Here is a 24,795-nt window from a genome sequence, read left to right as displayed (position 1 = left end):
TGGTAATATACTGTGATGTGGGGAATAATTTAAATCAAGCTTCTATGACTTCGCTTTTTAAAGTACGGCAGATAAATAGCCGACATTGAAAGATAGTGTTATTAAGCTAGCATATTTACATTGCATGCAGGATTACTTCTGGCACATACGCTGTATTTAGACCAGGGCTGATAGCAGATGACTAGAAGCTGGGGAAAATATATTTTATGGGAAATTTGAAATTGAGACCAGTCTAATATTTTGTTTATAGATTGTTTTGATGTGTTAGTCTGATGATAGATCTTCACAAATTTGTTATTTTTGGTTGAATTTTTTTCTCCTCGTGTTAAAGGAGTTCATGGATTGGTATGTATATGAAAAAGCACGGTCAAAGGTGTTAATTAATCCAGTCTATTGTGAGTTGCTCTTCGTGACTTTTACCCCCTATCATCATTCATCACCATGTCCACTCTGGGTTGGCGGGCAAGCATCTTAACAATTTGGTCTTATCATGGGAAAGAAACTGAGAATCGGAAATGCTTCAAGCTCATACACGAATTTAGGACCTTGGAAGTGGAAGCATACATAAGAGTTAAATTCCCACAATGGATGGGTAGCCCTACCCTCAATGATTTATATTTTATACAACTTACAGATTACAGCTTGAAGATTTATATTTTATACAACTTACAGATTACAGCTTGAAGATTTATATTTTATACAACTTACAGATTACAGCTTGCAAAAAACTGTGTGCACGTTACATTCTTAGGGAAACTACTACCTCCGGTCCTTATTATAAGACCCCATTTGACTTTTTATTTGGTTCTAATTATAAGACCCCAATCCATTTTGTCTCTTATATTTGTGCATTTTTTCCAAGATAATCCTTCTAATAATAATAGTTCTAGCCAATATACTTAATTAGCAAGGATATTTTAGAAATAACAACATTTATTTATTACAAATAACTAACTTAACTTACTTCCTTAATCTTCTCAAATAAATCAACTGGGTCTTATAATAAGGACCGGAGGTAGTATTGTATTTGAACAAACTAAAGACATAAAACAAGGTTCATGTGCAATACATTGATGATGAAACTTAGATGGTGAGGTTCCAAGAGATTTTAAAGCTCTCTAAGCAACCAAACCTCGTAAAATTATCAAAGGAGGGCGGAGAAAACATGTTTCTTGTCTTCCCATGATTGAACTGAAGGTACTAGAGAAAAGCGGCCAATCACTTCTGGGTTTAATATATAATCCTGACCGTCTCCATTCCCTTTGATTTATCATCATCATTTTTTTTTTTAACTATGCACAGGTATCCTCCTATTAAAAACAATCTTGTTCAAATATTATTAAGCACTAAATGTGAATACTTCTCCCAATCGAGATTCGAATTTTGATTTGCTACTTTATGAGGCGATATAAATTAGCCTCTTCCACTAGCTTCAACTCATGTGATTCCTCTCTCTTTGGTTTCTTAACTATAAAGAATTGACTTCCTTTCCACATGGGTTGGTTCTAGCCCGTCCTTTTCATAGCGGATTGGCTCAAGATAACTCCCGTGATTTATATTGGAACCCCATCATCCTTACCTGACGGATACTTTGGTCCCTGCTGGTTCACCACCGATCTGCTGTTTAAATTATGTCCATTGGCTTTTTTCGCCTTGAAGCCTTGTGTGTAGTCTGGTTTTTGGCATAATAAGCCATTCAAGACTTCCTTCTCACATGAATCATTGTGGTCATGTCACTTTTGAAAATTTTTATGAAGTTTACCGTAGGACGAGAAGTCCATTGTGCCCGGCTGGATGTTAAGCCACTTTTGGTCATGGCCTTTCATTGCATTTGCATCAAGAATCATCACTGATTCACTTTATCAAATTGATGAAACAAAAGCTATTTGCTTGGCAAATATAAAAATGGCCACGTTAAGAAGTTACTCCAAGGCCGTATTGATATGGTTCAAAACACAAGCTAATGCTTAACGTGACATGACCAGTTTAGAAAGGATCTGCTCTGGTGGAAAACATTAAGATAACACTATAAATAAACAAGGCAGTAAGCACATTATCCCCTTATCTAAATTTCTGAGCTCCAGAGCAAATAATGCTAGAGCCACTAGAACCCTCACAGAGGGCAAAACAAACTCTAATCAGTGCCATACAAGTAATAAAACCATCTGACCAACATAATATCATAAACGGTCCAATGCTACAACCAGCAGTGATGATCCACGGTGTGATCCGGATGGCAACTCTCAATCTTCTTCCCTCTCTGGAGGCAGACCACAAGGCAGGAGCATTTTCTGCACACAAAACAGAACTTCTGATAAGAAATGCAACAGCTACTTCATTTAGGATGGATACTGGAGACAAAATTTGTTGTCACTCAATAGCTTCAGTAATATGATAACAGGAACTGACATCAAAGATCAAACGCCATCACAAGATGCCAGTCCTAAAGAACAAGGATCCATTCAACAAAAAGAATCATGATCATAGAACCCCCAGGCCAGAACTTTTTCAGACCCCTCTTGCTTATTGTCTCATTGGCGGCATCATTGAGCATGTCGTGTCATGCATAATTCAATAAAATGTAACATCACAGAGTAATTATTCTTTCAACTCGTTTTCCCAAAGTTGTGGTAAAAGGATGGCATGACTGCCATCAACCCCGAAAATAAAGCTATAATAGCAGTATCAAATTACATTTTCATAGTGTATAGATTCAAATAAATAAAAACTTATCCCGTGGGTAGAATCTCTGTCAGAAATGAAAAAGGGAACCAGATGAAACCCAGATTTATTACCTCAATTAACAATCTTAATTAAAAGGAAACATAGCATAGTGATGCTTGGGAATTGAACAATTTGACAAGCAAAAGGAAAAATGAAATAACATTGGCAAATGAAATGGGCAGTCTTCCTTCAAGGATAACTTCGGAAAAAAAGAACATGTTAACGAAATAACATTGTTGTTGACTTGCAAACTTCTCATGAAATTGGAAAAAAAGAAAAGTAAACACAGGGGACACACTTAGGTTCCCAGCACAAACTTTGAAATACGTAAATACAAAGAACAAGAAAAGAGGCACTTGATTAAAATGCCCTACACAACCAATGAGCTGATAGCTCATACAGCACCCGTAATGAGCTTGATGTCTTCAATCCATACTCATGCGCCTTTACCCCACTGCCTATTCCCTCATAGCATTGACTTCATTTGTAACAAGAAGGAATCATTATACAACATTTGACAAATCAACTCACTAATACAATTTGATGTGATTAGGGATCCATTTTGCAAACCTGTCTCAAAATATCAATCCGAAAGATGTCAATATTAACCGCGATCAAGTAACTTTTCTTTAGACCAGGATGGTTTTTTCAAAATTATAAAAGAGCCCGTTAATTTTACTACATAACTGCTTCTGTTGTATTGTATGAAGAGTTAAGAATTTGGATGTTCATTTTAGAGCGCATGCTAAAGATCTCTGCTAGTTTGCTATTGCACATAGCACTTCTGTCTCACATGCATTAGTTATAAATGTATTTTTTTTTTTCTAGGCAAGTATATTAATCTATTAGAAGTAATCCTATTCAAGATATTGTTAGGTACTAAATGTAAATATATCTTCCAACGAGAATTTAAACCTTAGTTTAATATGTTATAAGAAACTAGCATCTTCTGCTATCCTATTAGTTGTAATAGTTACAAATAGGGGTGTTCATCAAGCCCGCTAGCCCGGTATGCCCGCCCGAGCCCGCAAGAAAATGGCCCTGCCCAGCCCGGAAAAAAAATAGCCCAAAAAAAAATGGGCATTTTTGGGCTGGGCATATTATGGGCAGGGCAGGCTGCGGGCATGGTATGCTGCCCTGCCCATTTGGCCCTTCCCGTGATATATATATTTATAATTCTTTTTTTTTTGCCAAAAATACTTATAATAATATATAATAATATATATTATTCTCCCCTCTTTTATTTGCCATAAATACATTTAGTGGTATGCGTAATTCTTCCTTCTTAGTATCTTTTAATTTTTTTTTAATTTGGTTTAGTATCTTTTAGTTTGTTTTTATTGTTGGTTGTCTTACAAAGATGCAAAGCAAGCTCACTTTAGTGTTATATTAAAAAGATATATCAATTTAAGACAAAGCAAAGTTATTGATTTGTTGAATTTATTGTTTATTCAAGTATTTATTTCTTTATAATTGTTATAAGATACCTTTACTTTAACTAAAAAAATTTTCACCAAGGTATCACTATTGGGCTTGGAAGCCCGCCCTGCCCAGCCCGTTATTGCCCAGCCCGAAATGGTTAGGGCTTCTATGGCAGGGCAGGGCAGCGGGCCGCAAAATGCAGCCCGCTCATTTTTCGGGCTGGGCATCGGGCAGGGGGCATGCCCTGAAAAGCCACGCTGCTGCCCATGTGAACACCCCTAGTTACAAATGCTGATCTAATCGGATACACACACACACACAAAAAAAAGTCCAACTTGAAGCCCATGCTGCTGCGACCCCAAAGCTTTGCCCCTCCCTAAAAAAATTAGACCTGTTGTCCTTGATGCGAGCCCACTAGAATAATGCAAAGCTGCGTTGGATCCCACTGTTAATGGGCTTTCAATTATGCAACCACTGATCTTCCAATTTTCAACCCTTCGCCTTTGAAATGCATCCAAACTACACCGCGCGCCCTCATTCTTGTTAAAATTAGTCTAATTTTTCATTTCGTTTTGTTATCTTCGTAAAATTTTTAAGTTCAAAAATTTAAATTTAAAAAAATGATTTTAACCAAAAGATACTATTGTTAAGATAAATTGCAAGAATATACTGCTTCCTACAAATAAAGTCTTATAAATGGAACCGGAGTGGTAGTATATGATTTTTAGAAAAGGTAAATTTATACGTTAAATTTTATCTGAGCGAATATTTTTATATAACTTAAAGTCGCACAAAGAAAATTTAACAGGGTATATAATTGACGATGGTGAGATATCTACCTACTTCAAAGTCTAGAGAGGCTTATTACTGAAAGTTGAATGGATGGGGTGTACAAGATTTTAAGTTGAACTGGTTAAAAAAAAAAAAAGATTTTAAGTTGAAGGGAGTTTTGTATAATTTAATAATAAAAAAAAGAATTTGTTTCTTGTCTGTCTAAAGTTTTAATTTCAAACATTTTTAAAAAGACAATATAAAAAAGAAATCAAACATATAAAATCCGGTTTTGTGTTTTATATGTACTGCAGTCTCCAAGTTTTATTTACGAGAATATTCAATTTCTAATTCGAACTCGACAATTACTTTGCAAATCAACCCTGATTTTTTTTTAGTCAAAATGATAAATCTTTGTTGGACTTTCCGAGAAAGGGAGAGTAGCTTTCGGGGCAGCGGGCCCGAGTTTCAAAGTAAAGACTTGTAACAATAAAAATGCAGAAATTATTCTCAGATCTCTTTTATCTTTCTCTCTTTTAAATAAAAATAAATAGGATGAAATTAAAAAATAATCATTAATAACTCTCTAAATAATTTATATTTGAAATCAATTTTTTCTCCTACAAGTCATTTATGACCGGAATCAGAGTGGTACCTCACGCATTATACATGAATCTAATTTAGGAGGTAGTTTGAAAAAAATAATAATTATGTGAGACAAAAGAGGTTTTTTTTTTTTTTTGACCTGATGAGACAAAAGAGTTGAAGTCTCATATTCATATATTTTAGAATTAAAACAAACCTCCTAATAATGAACTTATACATCTAGGAGGGGTGCAAGTATTACTTTTAAACATTAATATATTCTTGCAATCGCACAATTTTATTCAATTTGGAGCATAATTTGATACTTTGAATTTATATACGTATCATGATGATGTCAAATTTTTTTTTTTAAAAGAAGTTATTCAAACTTTTGGATCCCAAAAATTTAGAGTGGAAGAGCTTAGAAGCCTCCTAAACCCATACGAAGGGTAATTATTTGTACTTTTCTTTTCGCACACCTTGCAAGAAAAATGTCACTGATTTCGTGAGGTTTGCTTGCTTGCTTCCATGTACTTCCGACGACATTTGATCAAGCATTGCATTATTGCACCACGCGGTTTTGCTTCTTTTTTTACTTGAAAAGTCTCTCTGCTCATCTTCTTTCGGAAATCATAAATGATCGATTAAATTAGTTATTAGTTTAGTTATTAGTCTCTGCCATCAAAGCTGTCACAGGGAACAAAGCATGAATTAGTTATTTTATGTGCACAATATACTGCCGAGGTATTTATTTTTTCATAAGCTAATCACGCATTAGTACGGGACTACACATCTTATCTACGAAGTTAATGTTCATGGAAACACATTGCACTTATTCATAAAATTTACTACCAGTCAATATGCCTTTTAAAACTTTTTATTTTTATTTTTATTTTCAAATTTCAAAATCCCTATACTAGACATGTCAGAAGAAAGTAACAGGGTGTTACTAGGTTGATTTCAAAATTTGCAAATTTATAGAATGTCCCACCAGTTCATAAATTGTCCAATTTTGAGAATCCAAAATATATTTTGCAAGAACAGAGTATGTTACGGTGTTTCTTTTTACGAGCTTGTTCCTTGTTCTTTTTCAACCATCATGCTCCCATCACATATTTCAATCCTTAAATGACTCGCAACCATCATGTTCCCATCACATATTTCAATCCTTAAAAATTAGAAAAAATCATAGGCACCTCAATATCCTTTTTATAAATTATGATTAAAAGGTTGTTTTTAAGAGTCTACCACCCATTATTAAAACTCCGTTATTTTCTTCACTCACTGATAGAGATGGATTTGTCATGGATCTAGTATTACCTTCGTATTTTTGGTTTTGCCGTTATTTCTTCACTCCAAAGCATGATTTTTTTATAATAAAACAATTATATTGTAGAATTTAAAAAATTGATGTGTGTGTGTATCAGTATGCGTGATTCGCACATCTGAACAAAAAGAGTCATGGATGGATGCGTCCCATACGAAAATTGTTCTCTCGGAACCATCTTGTCATAGCCCGATACACTTCTTTGTTATCTTGTTTCTTTTCTATCTTCCCCTCAACATCTCTTTACTATTCTTGTTCTACATTTTAACTCACTCAAGGCATAAATCTATCTCTGTGCCCAGGAAAAACAGATAAATCTGGCAAAAAATTAAACCGCATTTTTTGTCCTGATTAATAGAGACAATTAACTCAATTCTTCCATCCATCCGGCATCTAGGCATAGCTAACATATAGTAATCAATCTTAGAATCTAATTATCTCTCATGAGAAAATAATCTCACAAACAAAAGAATTGTAAAATGAAATAAGAAAAAAACGTGAAAAGGATTCATTTTAATTTTTTAGGGATTGTTTGCTAAGTATAAAAAAACACTTTTTAAAATATTTTTTACCTAAATCAAAATAAAATTTTTCTAATATATTCATTTTATATATCATAAAACTACCTTTAAAACTGTAATTTGATCTTTTTCCAGACACTTTTTTTTTTGGGCCGGAAGCAGAAAAATAAGAGCGCGTTGCAAAGATTCGAATTGGCCGGGGGTAATGATGTGTAATTTTCTATTCGTGCATCAATCAAGAAAATATCTATGATTTTCGTGTGGTGTCGCTTGCTTCCAAGTTCCATGTACTTTGGACAGCATCTTCTGAGCAAGCATTGCATCGTCGTACCATGCGGTTTTGCTCCGTTGTTGACTTGAAAAGTCTCTCTGCTCATCTTCTTCCTTCATTACTGCACACATTCCCAAGCTTTTAACCTCGCTCTGCTTAACTTCCCACCGATCACACCTCACTACATCGGATCTTGTCATTCACAAGATGACGGAGGCTATGATTGAGGCTGCACTTGAGACCTTGAGCTCACTCATTCAGAAAGAGCTCGGTTTGTTTCTGGGTGTGCGTGGAGAAATGAGAAGGCTTTCTAGCGTATTCACTACAATCAAGGCTGTGCTCGAAGATGCTGAGGAGAAGCAATTCACCGACAAAGCTCTCAAGAATTGGCTGCGCAAGCTTCGAGATGCAGCTTACTTGCTGGATGACATCTTGGATGAGTGTTCCACGCATGCCCTTTACTTGGAGTGCCAAGACAAGGTACAAGCCTCTTGCTTATGCTCTTTCAACCTCACTTATGTTAAGTTCCGTTACAAAATTGCCAAGAAATTGAAAGGCATCAGTCAAAGACTCGATGAAGTTGCTGAGGAAAGGACGAGGTTTCATTTACGCGAGACGGTTCACGAGAGAAGGAATGAAGTCATGGAATGGCGGCAAAGTACTTCAATCATTACTCAAACCCGATTCTATGGAAGAGAAGCAGACAAGGAGAAAATTGTAGACTTTTTGGTTGGCGATGCTTCTAATTTGGAGGACGTATCAGTGTATCCAATTATTGGTATTGGCGGTCTCGGAAAAACAACCCTTGCCCAGCACGTCTTCCATGATAAGAGGGTAGTTAATCATTTCGAGCTAAGAATTTGGGTATGTGTTTCTGAAGATTTTGGTCTGAAAAGGCTGTCAAAAGCTATAATAGAGTCAGCTACTGGGCATGTTTGTGCAGATTTAGATCTAGAACCCCTACAAAGACGGCTTCAAGAGGTGCTTGGCGGAAAAAGATACTTGCTTGTCCTGGATGACGTGTGGAATGAGAAGCAGGAGGAATGGGATAAGTTGAAATCCGTTTTTGCCTGTGGATCGAAGGGTGCTTCGATTCTGGTCACTACCCGTCTTACAACGGTTGCACGCATTGCAGGAACAGTGTCGCCTCATCAGTTATCACTGCTATCAGAAAATGAGTGTTGGGAGTTGTTCAGACAACGAGCTTTTGGATCGGAGGAGGAGGCACGCGAAGAGCTTATGGCTATAGGGAGGGAAATAGTAAGGAAATGTAAAGGAGTTCCACTTGCTGCTAAAACTTTAGGAAGTCTTCTGCGTTTCCAAAGTAATGAAAAAGAGTGGCTCCGCATTAAGGAAAGTGAGATTTGGAATTTACGACAAGAAGAAGATTCTATACTGCCTGCTTTAAGATTAAGCTATTTGAACTTATCGGCAAAATTGAGACAGTGTTTTGCCTACCTAGCATTGTTTCCCAAAGATCAAAGGATGAGTAAGAAACATGTAATAGAACTTTGGATGGCTAATGGGTTCATTTCAACCAATGGAGGGTTTGAAGAGAAAGGTGATGGTGACAGAGTGTGGAATGAATTATATTTAAGGTCATTTTTTATGGATGTTCATATGGATGAATTTGACTATGACACATGGTTTAAGATCCATGACCTTGTTCATGATTTAGCCCAATCTGTGATGGGGGAAGAATGTTATAGCGGAACATTTGAGAGTGGCCCACTTAGTGAAAGAATTCATCACCTCTCAATTGATGACATTGACAAATTCCGTAACATATGGTCATCTCATTTGAACAAGGTCAAATCCTTAAAAACATTTATAATGCTAAAGGATTATTATTCTACGGCCAACACTTGTTGTGATAGATTGCTGAAATGTTATCATTTGCGGGCACTTGACCTGAGGTTTTTAAATGAGGTGTCATCTTCTATTGACCAATTAAAGCATTTGAGGTACTTGAACCTTTCTAAAGGTGAATTTACAATGCTTCCTGATTCAATATGTACATTGTGGAATTTGCAAATTTTGAATTTGAACCATTGTCGGTTTCTCAAAAAGTTGCCTAACCAATTGAAGTGCTTAAAATCTCTCCGTCATCTACATTTGAATTGGTGTTGGTCATTATCCAGATTGGCCCCTGAGATGCGTCAACTAACTTGTTTGAAGACCTTAAGTGCATATATTGTTGGTGTGCAAGAAGGGTTCTTATTGGAAGAAGTAGGAAATTTGAAGCTTGAAGGAACACTCTCCATCAAGCGCTTGGAGAGAGTAACAAGTGAGACGGATGCTAAAAAGGCCAAGTTGGCTGATAAGCGCCTCAATGACTTAGAGTTGTACTGGAGAAGGAACGAACAATCCCAGTTACAAGAAAATGAGGAGAAAATTCTTGAAGCTCTTCAACCTCACAAGCAACTTAAAAGTTTGGTTGTAGAAGGATATCTTGGCACCCAACTCCCACAATGGATGATTAATCCTACGCTCAAGGATTTAATTTCCTTACGACTCAAGGGTTGTAAAAATCTTGTATGCGTTTCGTGCCTGGCAAAACTTCCGTCTTTGAAGCGTCTGAGCTTGTCGGACATGAATCACGTGCAATACATAGATGAGGAATCTTATGTTGATGGGGTTGATAGAGGCTTCCAAGCTCTGGAAGGTCTAGAGCTGTTAAGGCTACCGAGCATTGTAAAGTTGTCAAGGGAGGATGGAGACAGCATGTTCCCACGTCTCTCAAAGTTGGACATCACTCATTGTCCGCAACTAAACTTGCCTTTCCTTCCATCCATCACTCAACTACAAGTTACAAATGGATGTAGCAAGGAGTTAGTTGGTTCAATTCATCAAAATCTGCCCAATCTTGAATGCCTTGCTTTGTCCGGAGATGGAGAGTTGACTTCCTTTCCAGAAGAGATGTTAGTAGGCCTTAAGCACCTTCACGCCAACTTGAAGGCTCTCGAACAATTGCAAATTAGTGAATGCAACAACCTTGAGACAATTACAGAGGAAGCGTCGCGAGGGTTGTGTTCTCTTAAAAATCTCTTTATTAGTGAGTGTCCTAAATTCAAACTGTCTACAGGTTTTGGACACCTCATAGCCCTTGAAGCTCTAACTATTGATAGATGTGTGGAGGTGAAAGATATCCATGATGCTTTACAGCATATTATGACCCTTCGATTGGTACGATTGTCTGATCTCCCAAATCTATGACTGGTCACTTGAGTCACTGGACAAGTTGATGTCACTTTGCGGAGTCCGAAATTTGGCGAGTTGACTGGCACAAAATTGCTCATGTTCCCTGTCGTGATATAAAAGATTAAGATGCCTATTTTCAGGTAAGATATGTGCTCTAATCCTCAGGCATACAATTTGTCGCATTGCTTGGATCATGAGGGGTTTTTTTTTCTAGCTTTTTTTTTGAAGGAAAAAAAAGTTAATTTGAGATTATTATAGTTTTATTTACCTGATTAAAAATCTGATTCTGATTTTTTATTATTATCTCCGTACAATTTCTTTAATTATAGGATTTAGTCCTTATGCTCATAATCTGTTAATCATTATTGATATGGATATTGACTAAATTACATGAGTTGCAACAAAATATAAAAATAAAAGATTTTTTTTAAAAAATACAATGATGGATTGTAACTCATTTATTGTCAATATGAAAAAATTATTATGCTCTTTGTTGTAATATTGCATCCATGTATATTGTAATTTGATTGGTTTTGATTTTATAATTGAGAAAATCATGATAAAAAAAAAACACGTATTTAATTTCCAATGAAGTGAAATTACAGGGAGTTATATAGTAATTTTTCCTTTTTCTCAGTATAGCCAGTGGGATTCTTATAAGGAGATACGGTGGGGCTATATATGTAAATAGGTCTTGAGGTTAGTCTTCGGACAGCAAATTTTTCACGTTTCATATTTCGTAATTTTACAATTTTGAGAATCCAAATTATACCAACGCAGAGGACCATGACAGACAGCGTCTCATTTCATAAGCTCGTTCCCTTTTCCGCACTATCGGAATAAAAACTCCATGTGAGATTGCATCATCTTCATTTTGTTCTTGAAATTTGAATATATTACAATATTTTACTACCGTATTTTGCGTTTCATTTGGGAACTGAGAAGTCTCTGCTTCTATATGTTCAGATTTTTGTTGAAGACTGAGTCAGATTCCAGGCCCCATTGGGTAGAGCCGAGTTACTCAACAGAATGGAGGCTCTGTCTCTTGATGACAAATTTTAGAATTCAAGCATGAAAGTGTTGTTCCCTACTGCTTTCTTTCTGCTGGTGTCTGAAAATTTCAGTGTTAAGTAGGAAATGAAGTTTAGTCTAATCTTTCGCCATGTGGCTTCCTTAACAAGTCATGGTTCGAGCATTTTGCATATTGAAATTTGCGTCTTCCTTTTCTTTTCCTGCCGTCTTCCATGTTCATGTAACATTATAGAAATTATGCTCCTTATGTGTATTATTATTCTGGGTTTATACTGTTGCATTTAATTCATGGCCGAACCTTGGTTTGTTCCCTTGTTAAGTATTTCAATTGAGGTTGATTGTTTACACTTTCAATGAGTAGGTCTGTTTATTGTTTATGATAATATATTGTGATGTGGGGCATGATTTAAATCAAGTTTCTATGACTTTGCCTTTTAAACATTGTTCTCTCGCAATTATATTGTCATAACACGATATGCTTCTTTGCTATCTTGTTTCTTTTCTATCATCCTTTACTCTTCTTCTTGGACGTCTGCTTTTAATATTTCTTTTATTCTTGTTCTACATTTTAACTCGCTCAAAACATAAATCTATCTCTGTGCCCAGGGAAAAACGATAAATCTGAACAAAAATTGAACCCCATTTTTGTCCAGATTAATAAAGCCAATTAACTCAATTCTTCCATCCATCCGAAATCTGGGCATGTAGCTAACATCTAGCAGTCCATTTTAGAATCCAATTATCTCTCATGAGACAGTAATCTAACAAACAAAGGAATTGTAAAGTGAAATAAGAAAAAAACGTGAAAAGGACTCGTTAAAAAAGTGTATACAAATGTTTTTGAAAAGTTTTTTTAATTTTTAGGGGTTCTTTGGTAAGTATTAAAAAAAACACTTTTAAAAAATATTTTTTCATAAATCAAAAGAAATTTTTTTTAATATATTTACTTCATACGTCATAAAACTATCTTTAAAACTATAATTTGATTTTTTCTTAAACACCCCTTCATTTTTTTTTTCGGTCAGAAGCAGAAAAATAAAAGCGCGTTGCATAGATTCGAGTTGGCCGGGGGATTATTATGGGACAAAAGGTAAATCCGCTTTTTATAAAAAAAAGATTTCAGATCTGATAAATAGGAGTGGGTAATAAGATAAAAGGAAAAGGAAAAGGGAAAATGATGATAAATTAATACCGAGGCTTAGCTAGCCGGATGGACCGTCCCCGTCTCTCTACCCTTTATTTTCTTCAATACTTTTCCATTTTTTATCCACTTCTGCCTCCTCCCAATTCGATGCTTGGGTTAAATATTATATCATGATGGAATCACATTTATTCTTTTCACCAAAAAAAAAATTGTGCCCTCTTGAGGGGTTTGCCTGCCAAAGATTTCACGTTATGAGTAATGATTTGTAATTTTCTTTTTGTACACCAATCAAGAAAGTACCTGTGATTTTGGGGTGGTGTTTTTTTTTTTTGAATAAAAAACTGGATACAGAGCTAGATCAGCAAGTCAAAACAAAACAAAGAAAAGAAGCTTAACCTCCTACATCACCTTCCACCTCTTGGTAAAAAGGGGGAGGTTGATCAAGGATCCTAAAAGAAGTATCAAGGCTATGGGACAGATTAGCTAGATAGTCAGCTAAATGGTTTTCCTCCCTATACACATGGTACAAGAAAACCTTCTAGTTTTGGTTAACAATAATACGGGCATCATCAATGACATCCTTAAAAGGGTGTTGGTCATCACAACCTCTGGTGACTAGGTTGATTGCCTCTAAACTGTCAGAAAGGAGTGAGACTTCTCTGTAATTTCTGTTCCAGCACATGTTAAGGCCATGAATAACGCCAATTACCTCCGCAATCGCAGGTGGAACATTAGTAAGCTTGCAGCTGAATCCACAAATCCAATTACCTACTCCATCTCTTATGACTCCACCACATCCGCTTCTACCATCCTGCAGTACCAATCCATCAACCTCCAGCCTGACCTCTCTGCCCACATCTCTATTGCTTTGCCTTTCATTTATTCCATTGAGGTTGTAAAACTGGCACTTTTCTAGTAGGTCTTGATCAAGGCAAGCTCTAAAAAAGGTAGACATCCCATTGCTTGGACAATTAGTGCTTGTTGTATTAAAGAGCCGGTTACACCTATCCACCCAAATATCCCAACAAATGTAACCAAAGAGGGTGGCCCAAGGAATTTTCTTAGTATGATCAGCTCCTGCTTCCTTTGTAAGATTCCACGTAACCCACTCCACTCCTTGTTTAGAATAGAAGCTTTCCCACATTAAGGGATTGATTACACATTTCCATCTTTCCTTAGCATTGACACACTCACGAAGAAGGTGCATAGCGTTTTCTACTTGGTTGCACCCAAATGGACAGCTCTCATCTGGTTGAAGTCCCCTGCTCGTTCTTAGTTGCGCCGTGTGAATTCTATTGTGGCAGAAGAGCCACATAAAAGTTTTGATCTTCTCCAGAATTTTCCATCGCCATAGGTGTCTCCAAACGCTTTCCACTGGTTGGCTAGTACCTGCAGAAATAAAAGAGTAGGCAGATTTAATAGTAAAGGTCCCGTTGGTGGACGGTTTCCAAGTAAATTTATCCTCTCCTCACGGGGTGGGTGCGCACTAGAGATCCGATCCACAATATGAGGGTGGAACCAGTAAAGTAGCTTCTGTCTATCCCAATCTCCTCCTAACTCCACATAATCAACCACACGTTCCTCTGTATCAATCATCGCTTCTAGCCCAGGAATAAGGTCAATTAGAGGAGTGGTGTTTTCCTGCTGGTTTCCATGTACCCTAGGGGAACGGTTTCCTTCCTTTTCTTTATCTCTCGGCTGCTGTCTGTGGCCCTTTTTCTTCTTTTTTTTCCCCCCTCCCTTTCTTAACTTCCTACAGCCAGTGCCTTGCTGCCACGTTATCTCTCCCCTCCCTCTTTCTTTTTCCGAAGTAAAGGGTTTCATCTGTGTTTGGTGACTCAAAAAAGTGAAAAACAAAACTAAAAAGATAGGGAGTCGCAGAAACTCATATCTGTCTCTATCAGTTTGATATAACTGATTTTGTTATTTTAAAAATTAATTGGTTAATTCTTATCAGTTTTTCTCAATTACAAATATTAGTTCTTATGCTCATAATTTGTTAATTATGATTAATATAAATATCCATTATATAACATATAGGTTGCCAAAACATCACCAAATGAAAAATGAGACATTTTAACAATAAAATAATTAAATAAAATTATTTACTATCTGTGTAAATTTTTAACATGTAATTTTTTCAATAATCAATTTATTTTTAATGAATGATAGTTATAAAATTATTTTTATTTTAAATTATGTGTATATTAAGATAAAAATTTATTTAAAATATAAAACAATTAAATTGAATATGCACATAATAATATTTTCTTGTAAATTATTCTTAATAAATCTCATTTTTCATTTGGTATTTTATTTGACAGCTTGTGTCCCCAAGCATAGATGGTTCCAGAAAGCTGGGAAAGGCAAATAAAAAAATAAAGGGGCAGTGTATACCAGCAGAGAGGGGAAAAGAGAGGAAAAAAAAGGGGGGGGGGGGATCCATTCCCGTACTTTCGGCAGCATGTGATCACGCACTGCATTGTTGGGCCACGCGGTTTTGCTTCCTTTTTTACTTGAAGAGTCTCTCTGCCCATCTTCTTCAGTTATTGCTACATATATTCCCAAGCTTTCGACCTCGCTTTACTCAACTTCCCACAAGACAAACACACCTCACTACATCGGATCTTGTCATTCACACGATGACGGAGGCTATGATTGAGGTTGCAATTGAGACTTTGAGCTCACTCATTCAGAAAGAGCTCGTTTTGTTTATGGGTGTCGGTGGAGAAATGACAAGGCTTTCAAGCGTACTCACTACAATCAAGGCTGTGCTCGAAGATGCTGAGGAGAAGCAACTCACCGACAAACCTCTCCAGAATTGGCTACGCAAGCTTCGAGATGCAGCTTACTTGCTGGATGACATCTTGGATGAGTGTTCCACGCATGCTCTTTCCTTGGAGTACCAAGACAAGGTACAAGCCTCTTGCTTATGCTCTTTCAATCCCACTCATGTAACGTTCCGTTACAAAATTGCCAAGAAATTGAAAGGCATCAGTCAAAGACTTGATGAGATTGCTGAGGAAAAGTCGAGGTTTCATTTGCGCGAGACGGCTCACGAGAGGAGGAATGAAGTCATGGAATGGCGGCAAACTACCTCAATCATCACTCAACCCCAATTCTATGGAAGAGAAGCAGACAAGGATAAAATTGTGAAATTTTTGACTTTTGATGCTTCTAACTCTGAGGGCGTTTCAGTCTATCCAATTCTTGGTATTGGTGGTCTCGGAAAAACTACTCTTGCACAACGTGTCTTCCATGAGGAGAAGGTAGTTAGTCATTTTGAGCCAAGAATTTGGGTATGTGTTTCTGAGAATTTCAATTTGAAAAGGCTGTCAAAAGATATAATAGAGTCAGTTACTGGGCATCCTTGTGGAGATTTGGGTTTAGAACCATTACAAAGACGGGTCCAAGACCAAGAGGTGCTTGGCAGAAAAAGATATTTGCTTGTCCTGGATGACGTGTGGAATGAGAAGCAGGAGGAATGGGATAAGTTGAAATCCGTTTTGGCCTGTGGATCGAAGGGTGCTTCGATTCTGGTCACTACCCGTCTTACAACGGTTGCACGCATTACAGGAACAGTGTCGCCTCATCAGTTATCACTGCTATCAGAAAATGAGTGTTGGGAGTTGTTCAGACAACGAGCTTTTGGATCGGAGGAGGAGGCACGCGAAGAGCTTATGACTGTAGGGAGGGAGATAGTAAGAAAATGTAAAGGGGTTCCACTAGCTGCTAAAACTCTAGGAAGTCTTCTGCGTTTCCAAAGTAATGAAAAAGAGTGGCTCCGCATTAAGGAAAGTGAGATTTGGAATTTACCACAGGAAGAAGATTCTATCCTGCCTGCTTTCAGATTAAGTTATTTGAATTTATCGGCAAAACTAAGACAGTGTTTTGCCTACCTTGCAGTGTTCCCCAAAGATCAAAGGATGAATAAAGAACATGTAACAGAACTTTGGATGGCTAATGGGTTCATTTCAACCAATGGAGGGTTTGAAGTGGAAGATGATGGTGACAGAGTGTGGAATGAATTATATTTAAAGTCATTTTTTGTGGATGTTGAGATAGATAAATTTGACTACGGCACATGGTTTAAGATCCATGACCTTCTTCATGATTTAGCCCAATCTGTAATGAGGGAAGAATGTTATAGCGGAACATTCGAGAATGGCCCACTTGGTGAAAGGACTCATCACCTCTCACTTGATGACATTGACCAATTTCCTAATATATGGTCATCTCATTTGAACAAGGTCAAATCCTTAAAAACATTTATAATGCTAAGGGATTATTATTCCAAGGTCAACATTTGTCGTGATAGATTGCTAAAATGTTATCATTTGCGGGCACTTGACCTAAGGTTTTCAAATGAGGTGTCATCTTCTATTGACCAATTAAAACATCTGAGGTACTTGAACCTTTCTAATGGTAAATTTACAATGCTTCCTGATCCGATATGTAGATTGTGGAATTTGCAAATTTTGAATTTGAACCGCTGTGTGTCTCTCGAAAAGTTGCCTAATCAGTTGAAATGCTTAAAATCTCTCCGTCATCTACATTTGAAAGGGTGTTGGGCATTATCTAGATTGGCCCCAGAGATGCGTCAACTAACTTGCTTGAAGACCTTAAGTGCATATATTGTCGGTGTGCAGGAGGGGTTCTTATTGGAAGAAGTAGGAAATTTGAAACTTGAAAGAACACTCCACATTAGGCACTTGGAGAGAGTAACAAGTGTGACGGATGCCAGAAAGGCCAACTTGGCCGATAAGCGCCTCAACGAGTTGGAGTTGTGCTGGAGAAGGAATGAACAATCCCATTTACAAGAAAATGAGGAGAAAATTCTCGAAGTTCTTCAACCTCACACGCAACTTAAAAGGTTGGCTGTAGAGGGATATCTTGGTACCCAACTCCCACAATGGATGATCAATCCTACGCTCAAGGATTTAATTTCCTTACGACTCATGGGTTGTAAAAATCTTGCATGCATTTCGTGCCTGGCAAAACTTCCGTCTTTGAAGCGTTTGAGTTTGTGGGGCATGAATGGCGTGCAATATATAGATGAGGAATCTTATGTTGATGGGGTTGACAGAGGTTTCCAAGCTCTGGAAGATCTAGAGCTGGGAATGCTACCAAGCCTTGTAAAGTTGTCAAGGGAGGATGGAGACAACATGCTCCCACGTCTCTCAGAGTTGAGAATCATTGATTGTCCGCAAATAAACTTGCCTTTCCTTCCATCTGTCACTCAACTACGTGTTGAAAGGGGATGTAACAATATGTTACTAGGTTCAATTCAAAATCTGCCCAATCTTGAACGCCTTTATTTGATTGAAGATCAAGAGTTGACTTCCTTTGCAGATGAGATGTTAGAAGGCCTTGAGCAACTCAAAGAACTCGCATTTCGCCTGCTTCGCAAACTTGAAGTTCTCCCAACTGGACTCACCAACTTGAAGGCTCTCGAACGATTGGAAATTAGTGTATGCGACAACCTGGAGACAATAAGAGAGGAAGCGATGCAAGGGTTGTGTTCTCTTAAATATCTCTATGTTGGTGGGTGTCCTAAATTCAAACTGTCTGCAGGTTTTGGACACCTCATAGCCCTTGAACGTCTAACTATTTGTGGATCCGCAGAGGTGGAAGATATCCATGATGCCTTACAGCATATTATGACCCTTCGATTTTTATATTTGTATGATCTCCCAAATCTAACGTCCTTGCCTGACTGGTTGGGGAACCTTGGGTCGCTTGAGTCATTGTGGATATCTGAGTGCCCCAAGTTGACGTCACTTCCGATGAGCACTCAGAGCCTTACAAATTTGAAAGATTTGACAATTGACGGTTGTCCGGAGTGAGGGAAGAGATGCAAGGAGGGAACAGGGGAGGATTGGCACAAAATTGCTCATGTTCCACGTCGTGATATAAGTGATTATTAAGATGCATATTTTGGTCATTGTCAATGTTGTTCATCTTGTTTCGTTCGCAGGTTAAGGTATGTGCTCTAATTTCCATATAAACAATTTGTCGCATTGCTTGGATCCTGGGAAGACTTGAAAGTCGATGTTTATTAAGTCCTTGCAATTTCTTTAATTATAGAAATTTGTTCTTATGCTCATAATCTGTTAATTATGATTGATATGGATATGGGCTAAATTACACGAGTTGCAAGAAAATACAAAATAAAAGCTTTTTTTTTTCCAAAAAAAAAATGATTGGACTAAAATTTCTTTATTATGAGTATAAAAAAATTATTATGCTCTTAATTGTAATCTTGCATCCATATATATTTTAAAATTTGATCAATTTTGATTTTATTCACATCTATGTGGTAAAATTAATCCTGTTGTGCACTGAGTGAGAGTCATGTAATTGGCAACTAATATTTCTTTTGACAAATTAGCAAATTATGAACATAAAAACTAATGCATATTGATTAAAAAATTATGACCCATGTGATTTTGTTCTTGAAATTCGAATATATTACAGTATTTTTCTGCTGTATTTTGTGTTTCACTTCGGAACTGAGAAGTCTCTGCTTCTGTATTTTCGGATTTTTGTTGAACTCTGTTTACTCAATAGACTGGAGGATGGGTCTCTTGATGACAAATGTTAGAGTTCAAGCATGAAGTTCCGTTCCCTGCTGCTATCTACTGGTGTCTGAAAATTTCACTGTGCTCAGTTGGAAATTAAGTCTAGTCTGATCTTTTGCTATTTGCGACTTTCTTAACGAGTCATTGTTTCAAATGCAGAATGGTGGAGCATTTTGCATTTTGAAAATTTCATCTGCCTTCTCTTTTCCTGCCATCTTCCATATTTATGTAACATTTCAGAAACTATGCTCCTTGTGCGTGTTCAATCGAGGTTCATTGTTTTTACTCCCATTAGTAGGTCTGTTTATTGTTTATGGCAATACACTGTCATGTGGGGAATAATTTAAAATTTTAAATAGCCAAGATTGAATGATAGTGTTGTTAAGCTAGCATATTTACTTTGTATACAGGACTACTTCTGGCACATACGCTTTATTCAGACTAGGGCTCACAGCAGATGACTAGAAGCCATGGCAAATTAGTTTTATGGGAAAATTGAGACCAGTCTAATATTTTGTTTATGCATTGTTTTTGATGTATTAGTCTGATGATAAATATTAAAAAATTTATTATTTCTGGTTGAATTTTTTCCTCCTCATGTTAAAAGAATTTATGGAATCAAATGCCTATGAAAAACACACTGTCAAAGATGTTAATTACTCGAGTCTATCATCACTCATCACCATGTCCACTCTGGTTTGGCGGGCAAGCATCTCAACAGTTTGGTCTTATCATGGGAAAGGAACGAAGAATCAGAGACGCTTCAAGCTTATACACAACTTTAAGACCTAGGAAGTGGAAGCATACATGGGAGTTAAATTCCCACAATGGATGGGTAGCCCTTCCCTCAACTTGCAGATTGCTAAAAACTGTGTGTACCATACACTGTTAGGGAAACTACCATCTTTGAAGAAACTGGGGACACATAACATGCTTCATGTGTGATCCACTAAATAGGAATCTTGTGATGGTGAGGTTCAAGAGCTTTTAAAGTTCGATAAGCTGCCAAACGTCGCAAAACTACCAAAGGAGGATGGGGAAAGCATGTTTCCTCGTCTTTCCATGATTGAACTAAGAATACTATAGAAAAGCAGCAAATCACTGCTGGGTTCAACTCACAATCTTCGGAGTCAACATTCCCTTCGGTTTCGTTACAATGAAGAATTGACTTCCTTTCCATAATCGATTGGCACAACATGGCCCACTTCCAAGTATTTATATCGGAACCCACTCATCCTCAACTAACGGATATTTTGGTCCACGCCGGTTCACCACCGCTCTGCTGTTTAATTGATGTCCATTTGCATTTTCACCATTAAAGCTTGGTATACTGTCAGTATTTGGTATCCTAATGACGCGGTCTAGATAAGCCATTCAAGACCTCCCCCTTGCCTGAATCATTGTGTCGTGTTTCAGGCCCCCAAAAAACCAAAAAAAAAAAAAATCAGTGTCGCGTCACTTTTGAAAAGTTCTCTGTACTTTTGCCTGGCTTGATATTAAGCTACTTTTGTTCATGGCCTTTCATTGCATTTGCATCGAGAATGGCTGCCATTGAGTAGGGGTGTTCACGGGACGGATCGGGACCGGGACAGGCCCGTCCCGGTTCCGTCCCGGTGAACAGTAACGGGACAGATTTTCTGTCCCGTGTCCCGGCCCGTCCCGGGGTTGTCCCGGTCCCGGTCGGGACGGGACGGATCCGGGACGGGACCGGAACGTCCCGAAATTATTATTTTTTAATTTTTTTAATTTTTTTTAATTTTTTTTTAATTTTTTTTAAAAAATCTGATTTTTTTAATTATATTTTTTTAAGCTTAAATCTTATAAAAACATCTTTTTTATTTGTTTGGGCTCTCTTAAACAAAAGCTCAAAATATTACATATAATAGTTATTAAAAACTCTAAACAAAAGCTTTTAACACAATAAAAACTTGCTAAAAATTCTAATCATCAATAATCTCAAATCATTAACAAATATAAAAACTCTAAATAAATATATCCATAATTCCATACAATAGTCTCAAATCTTAAAAAAAATATGAAAAAAATGATATTATATAAAAAATTAAAAAAATTAATTTTTTTTTTTAAAAAGGAACCGGGACGGGACGGGACGACCCCGTCCCGTGTCCCGTCCCGTCCCGGTCCCTTTTTTGTCCCGTCCCGGTTTGTCCCGTCCCGAAAAATTTCGGGACGGATCCGTCCCGTCCCAATAAGACCGGGACCGGAACGGGCCGACCGGGACGGGCCGGCCTTGAACACCCCTACCATTGAGAATCATCACTGATTCACCTTATCAAATTGATGGAACCAAAGCTATTTGCTTGGCAGATATTAAATGGCCACGTTACAAGTTACTACAAGGCTGTATTGATATGGTTATAAACACAAGCTAATGCTTAAAACGATAAAACCAGTTTAGAAAGGATCTGCCCTTGAGAGGAAAACATTAAGATAACACTATAAATAAACATAGCAGTAAGCACATTATCCCATTGTCTAAATTTCCGAGCTCCAGAGCAAGTAATGCTAGAGCAGCAAGAACCCTACCAGGGCAGAACAAACTCTAATCAGTAGCATAGAAGCGATACAAGCATCTGATCAACATAACATGATAAACGGTCCAATGCTACAACCGGCAATGATGATCCACTATGTGATCCAGATGGCAATTCTCAATCTTCTTCTCTTTCTGGAGGTAGACCACAAGGTAGAAGCATTTTCTGCACACAAGAAAGAACTTGTAAGAAATGCAACAACTAATGTCATTTAGGATGGATACTGGAGACAATTTGTTGTCAATGGCTAGCTTCAGTAATATGATAACAGTAAGTAACATCAAAGATCAAACGGCATCATAAGATGCCAGTCCTAGAGAACAAGAATCCATTCAACAAAAAGAATCACAAGCAGAAATCCCCCAAGTCAGAAACTTTTCAGAGCTCTTTTGCTTATTGGCGGCACCATTGAGCATGTCATGTCATGCATAATTCAATCACATGCAACATCGCAGAATAATTAATCTTTCAACTCATTTTCCCAAAGTTGTGGTAAAAGGATGGCAAAACTGCCACCAACCCCAAAAAATAAAGCTATAATATCAAATTACATTTTGATGGTGTATAGGTTCAAATAAATAAAAACTTACCCCATGGGCAGAATCTCAATCAGATATGAAAAAGGGAACCAAATCAAACCCAGCTTTATATCTTTAATTAACAGGAACATAGTACATATGACACTTGAAGGGTGTTTGGATAGAAACCAAACCATGGTTTTAGAAGTACTTTTACAGTTTACGAAGTAAATATGTAGAGAAGTTTGCCTCGTTTTATGGAAAAGTGCTTCTGAGAAGCACTTTTCAGGGTTGCCAAACACCCCCTTGATTAAAATGCCCTACACAGCCGATGAGCGTACAGCTCATTCGGCACCCATAATGAGCCTGATGTCTTCAATCCCTACTCATGCCCCTTTACCACACTGCCTATGCCCCCATAGCACTGGCTTAGTTTGTAACAAGAAGGAATCATTATACAACATTTGATCAATCAGCTTAGTACTACAATTTGATGTGATTAGGGATCCATTTTGCAATCCATTTAGCAAAACCATCTCAAAGTCCCATGCCAAAAGATGTCAATATTAACCTCAATCAAATAACTTTTCATTAGACCAGGATGGGTTTTTTCAAAATTCTATAAGAGCCATTTTATTTTCATATACCTAATAGTCACTTTTTGGCTTGTTTTCCTTAATTCAGTGCTTCTTTGAAATGCTAAAACACAATATAAGGTTCATAAGACCGTATACAGATCATCTGGCTACTCGTCTAATTTCTGAAAGACATAAAGTGTCTACTAATGCCTCCTTCTCCATGCATTTTTCACTTCACCGCTTTATCAATTTACTTAACTGTGACTTTGAATCCTCAAGATTTCAGGTAAACCAATTCACATCTGAGGTGATGCCAACTAATAAGATGCAATGCTGTAAGAAACTCCCAACATGCAACTTCATCGGATGGAACCAAAGACCCTGTCGAATAATGGCCATGAGCGGTCTTAAATGAAGAAAATACTGTTTCTTCTGTGAAACAGTAGAAAACAGCGAACTATTGTTTTTTTTAAAAAAAATCACACACACGCACAGCATGCTGCTTTTCTGTGTTCATTAATAACACAACAGCAATAACAGTCCAATGGCAAAATTCAGATAACGCATCATTTATACAGCAAATAACGAACTCATTGAAAGGAGGAAAGGGAGAGAAGACAGAACCTGCATGAAGCTGTAGCGTTCTCTTCCAATCGATTCATTTTCAGCAATAGCAAAATATGCGAGAATAGGGTAGTGGCCAACATATGATGCATAGCTATCACGCTGAATGTTCACTGCCCACTCACTATATCGAAGACGAATTAAAAGAGAGAACAAGCAAATTAAATAATACAAAAACTTCAGGGAGAAAATTTGATAAGAAAACGAATTCCGGGAATAAGGACTCACAATCTATTTAAATCCGCATGCCCAGTTCCAACATATTTAGCTTGAAGATGCTCAAGCTGGGAATTGATGTTGAACCTATCACTAGCCTGCATCGTAGTAGGAGCAACAAATGATTCAGATATTTGACACCCGTTTGGGAAGGGAAATTTCAAGGCTTCGACTGTAATTCATAGGGTTAGAATAGGGGGGGAAAAACTTGGGGATAATTACTCCATGGCAACACTAAGATTTTCCCCGGGGGGGGGGGAGAAGAAACGGCAATCATTTAACCGGCGGCAAAAATACAGAAAAAGGATTCAGGGAATTTATGCAGAACTTATACCTGCATATTGCTTCGCGCCTCAGAAAACACAAATCGTAGATGGCTGGGGTGCCCGACGAGCGCCAGTGGTGAAACTGCAAACCCTTAAATCCCCAAAATACCCCCGAGCCCAAACCGACCTAATCCTGTGCGGGGTAGGCGGGTTTCACCCGACACCGAATGATATAATAAAATAAAGGAAGCTTTAAGATTTTAAAAATATTTCCATCAAAAATATATTTTCTTAAAAAATTTAACAGCATATTCTCTAAATATATGAATACTTGAAATTATATCTTAATTTTTACCTAATATTATCAATTAGAAACTTTAAATAAAATAAAAAAATGAAATATTAAAAAGTCTTCGTAAAATTAGTTTATAATTTAAAATATATTAAGAAAAACAATGA

At 37.2% G+C, this 24,795-nt stretch overlaps 3 protein-coding genes across 4 annotated transcripts; 2 read left to right on the top strand and 1 right to left on the bottom strand.

Annotated features, from left to right (window-relative positions):
* Nucleotides 1-1,832: 1,832 nt before the first annotated feature.
* Nucleotides 1,833-24,174, bottom strand: LOC114713859 (uncharacterized protein At4g14342). Of its 2 annotated transcripts, none has more exons than XM_028898534.1 (3): nucleotides 24,083-24,174; nucleotides 23,855-23,978; nucleotides 1,833-2,291 (listed from the first exon to the last, which is right to left on the bottom strand). In XM_028898534.1, the coding sequence occupies exons 1-3, from the start codon at nucleotides 24,172-24,174 to the stop codon at nucleotides 2,244-2,246; spliced, it is 264 nt and encodes an 87-aa protein (XP_028754367.1). In that variant the 3' UTR covers nucleotides 1,833-2,243. The 2 variants fall into 2 exon arrangements, with proteins under 2 accessions (XP_028754367.1, XP_028754368.1); XM_028898535.1 differs by lacking the exon at nucleotides 1,833-2,291 and adding an exon at nucleotides 21,881-22,299.
* LOC114713861 (putative disease resistance protein RGA1) lies at nucleotides 7,829-10,837 on the top strand. The gene has a single exon (XM_028898537.1). The coding sequence runs from the start codon at nucleotides 7,829-7,831 to the stop codon at nucleotides 10,835-10,837; it is 3,009 nt and encodes a 1,002-aa protein (XP_028754370.1).
* On the top strand, nucleotides 15,595-18,844 carry LOC114713856 (putative disease resistance protein RGA1). The gene has a single exon (XM_028898532.1). The coding sequence runs from the start codon at nucleotides 15,641-15,643 to the stop codon at nucleotides 18,842-18,844; it is 3,204 nt and encodes a 1,067-aa protein (XP_028754365.1). The 5' UTR covers nucleotides 15,595-15,640.
* Nucleotides 24,175-24,795: the final 621 nt, after the last annotated feature.

Source organism: Neltuma alba, unplaced genomic scaffold (assembly GCF_004799145.2).
Source record: "Neltuma alba isolate B1F8T4 unplaced genomic scaffold, ASM479914v2 tig00011477_pilon, whole genome shotgun sequence".
NCBI classification, from domain to species: Eukaryota; Viridiplantae; Streptophyta; class Magnoliopsida; order Fabales; family Fabaceae; genus Neltuma; species Neltuma alba.
Note: the sequence above shows the minus strand (reverse complement) of the source record. Positions and strands in the feature narration are given on the sequence as shown.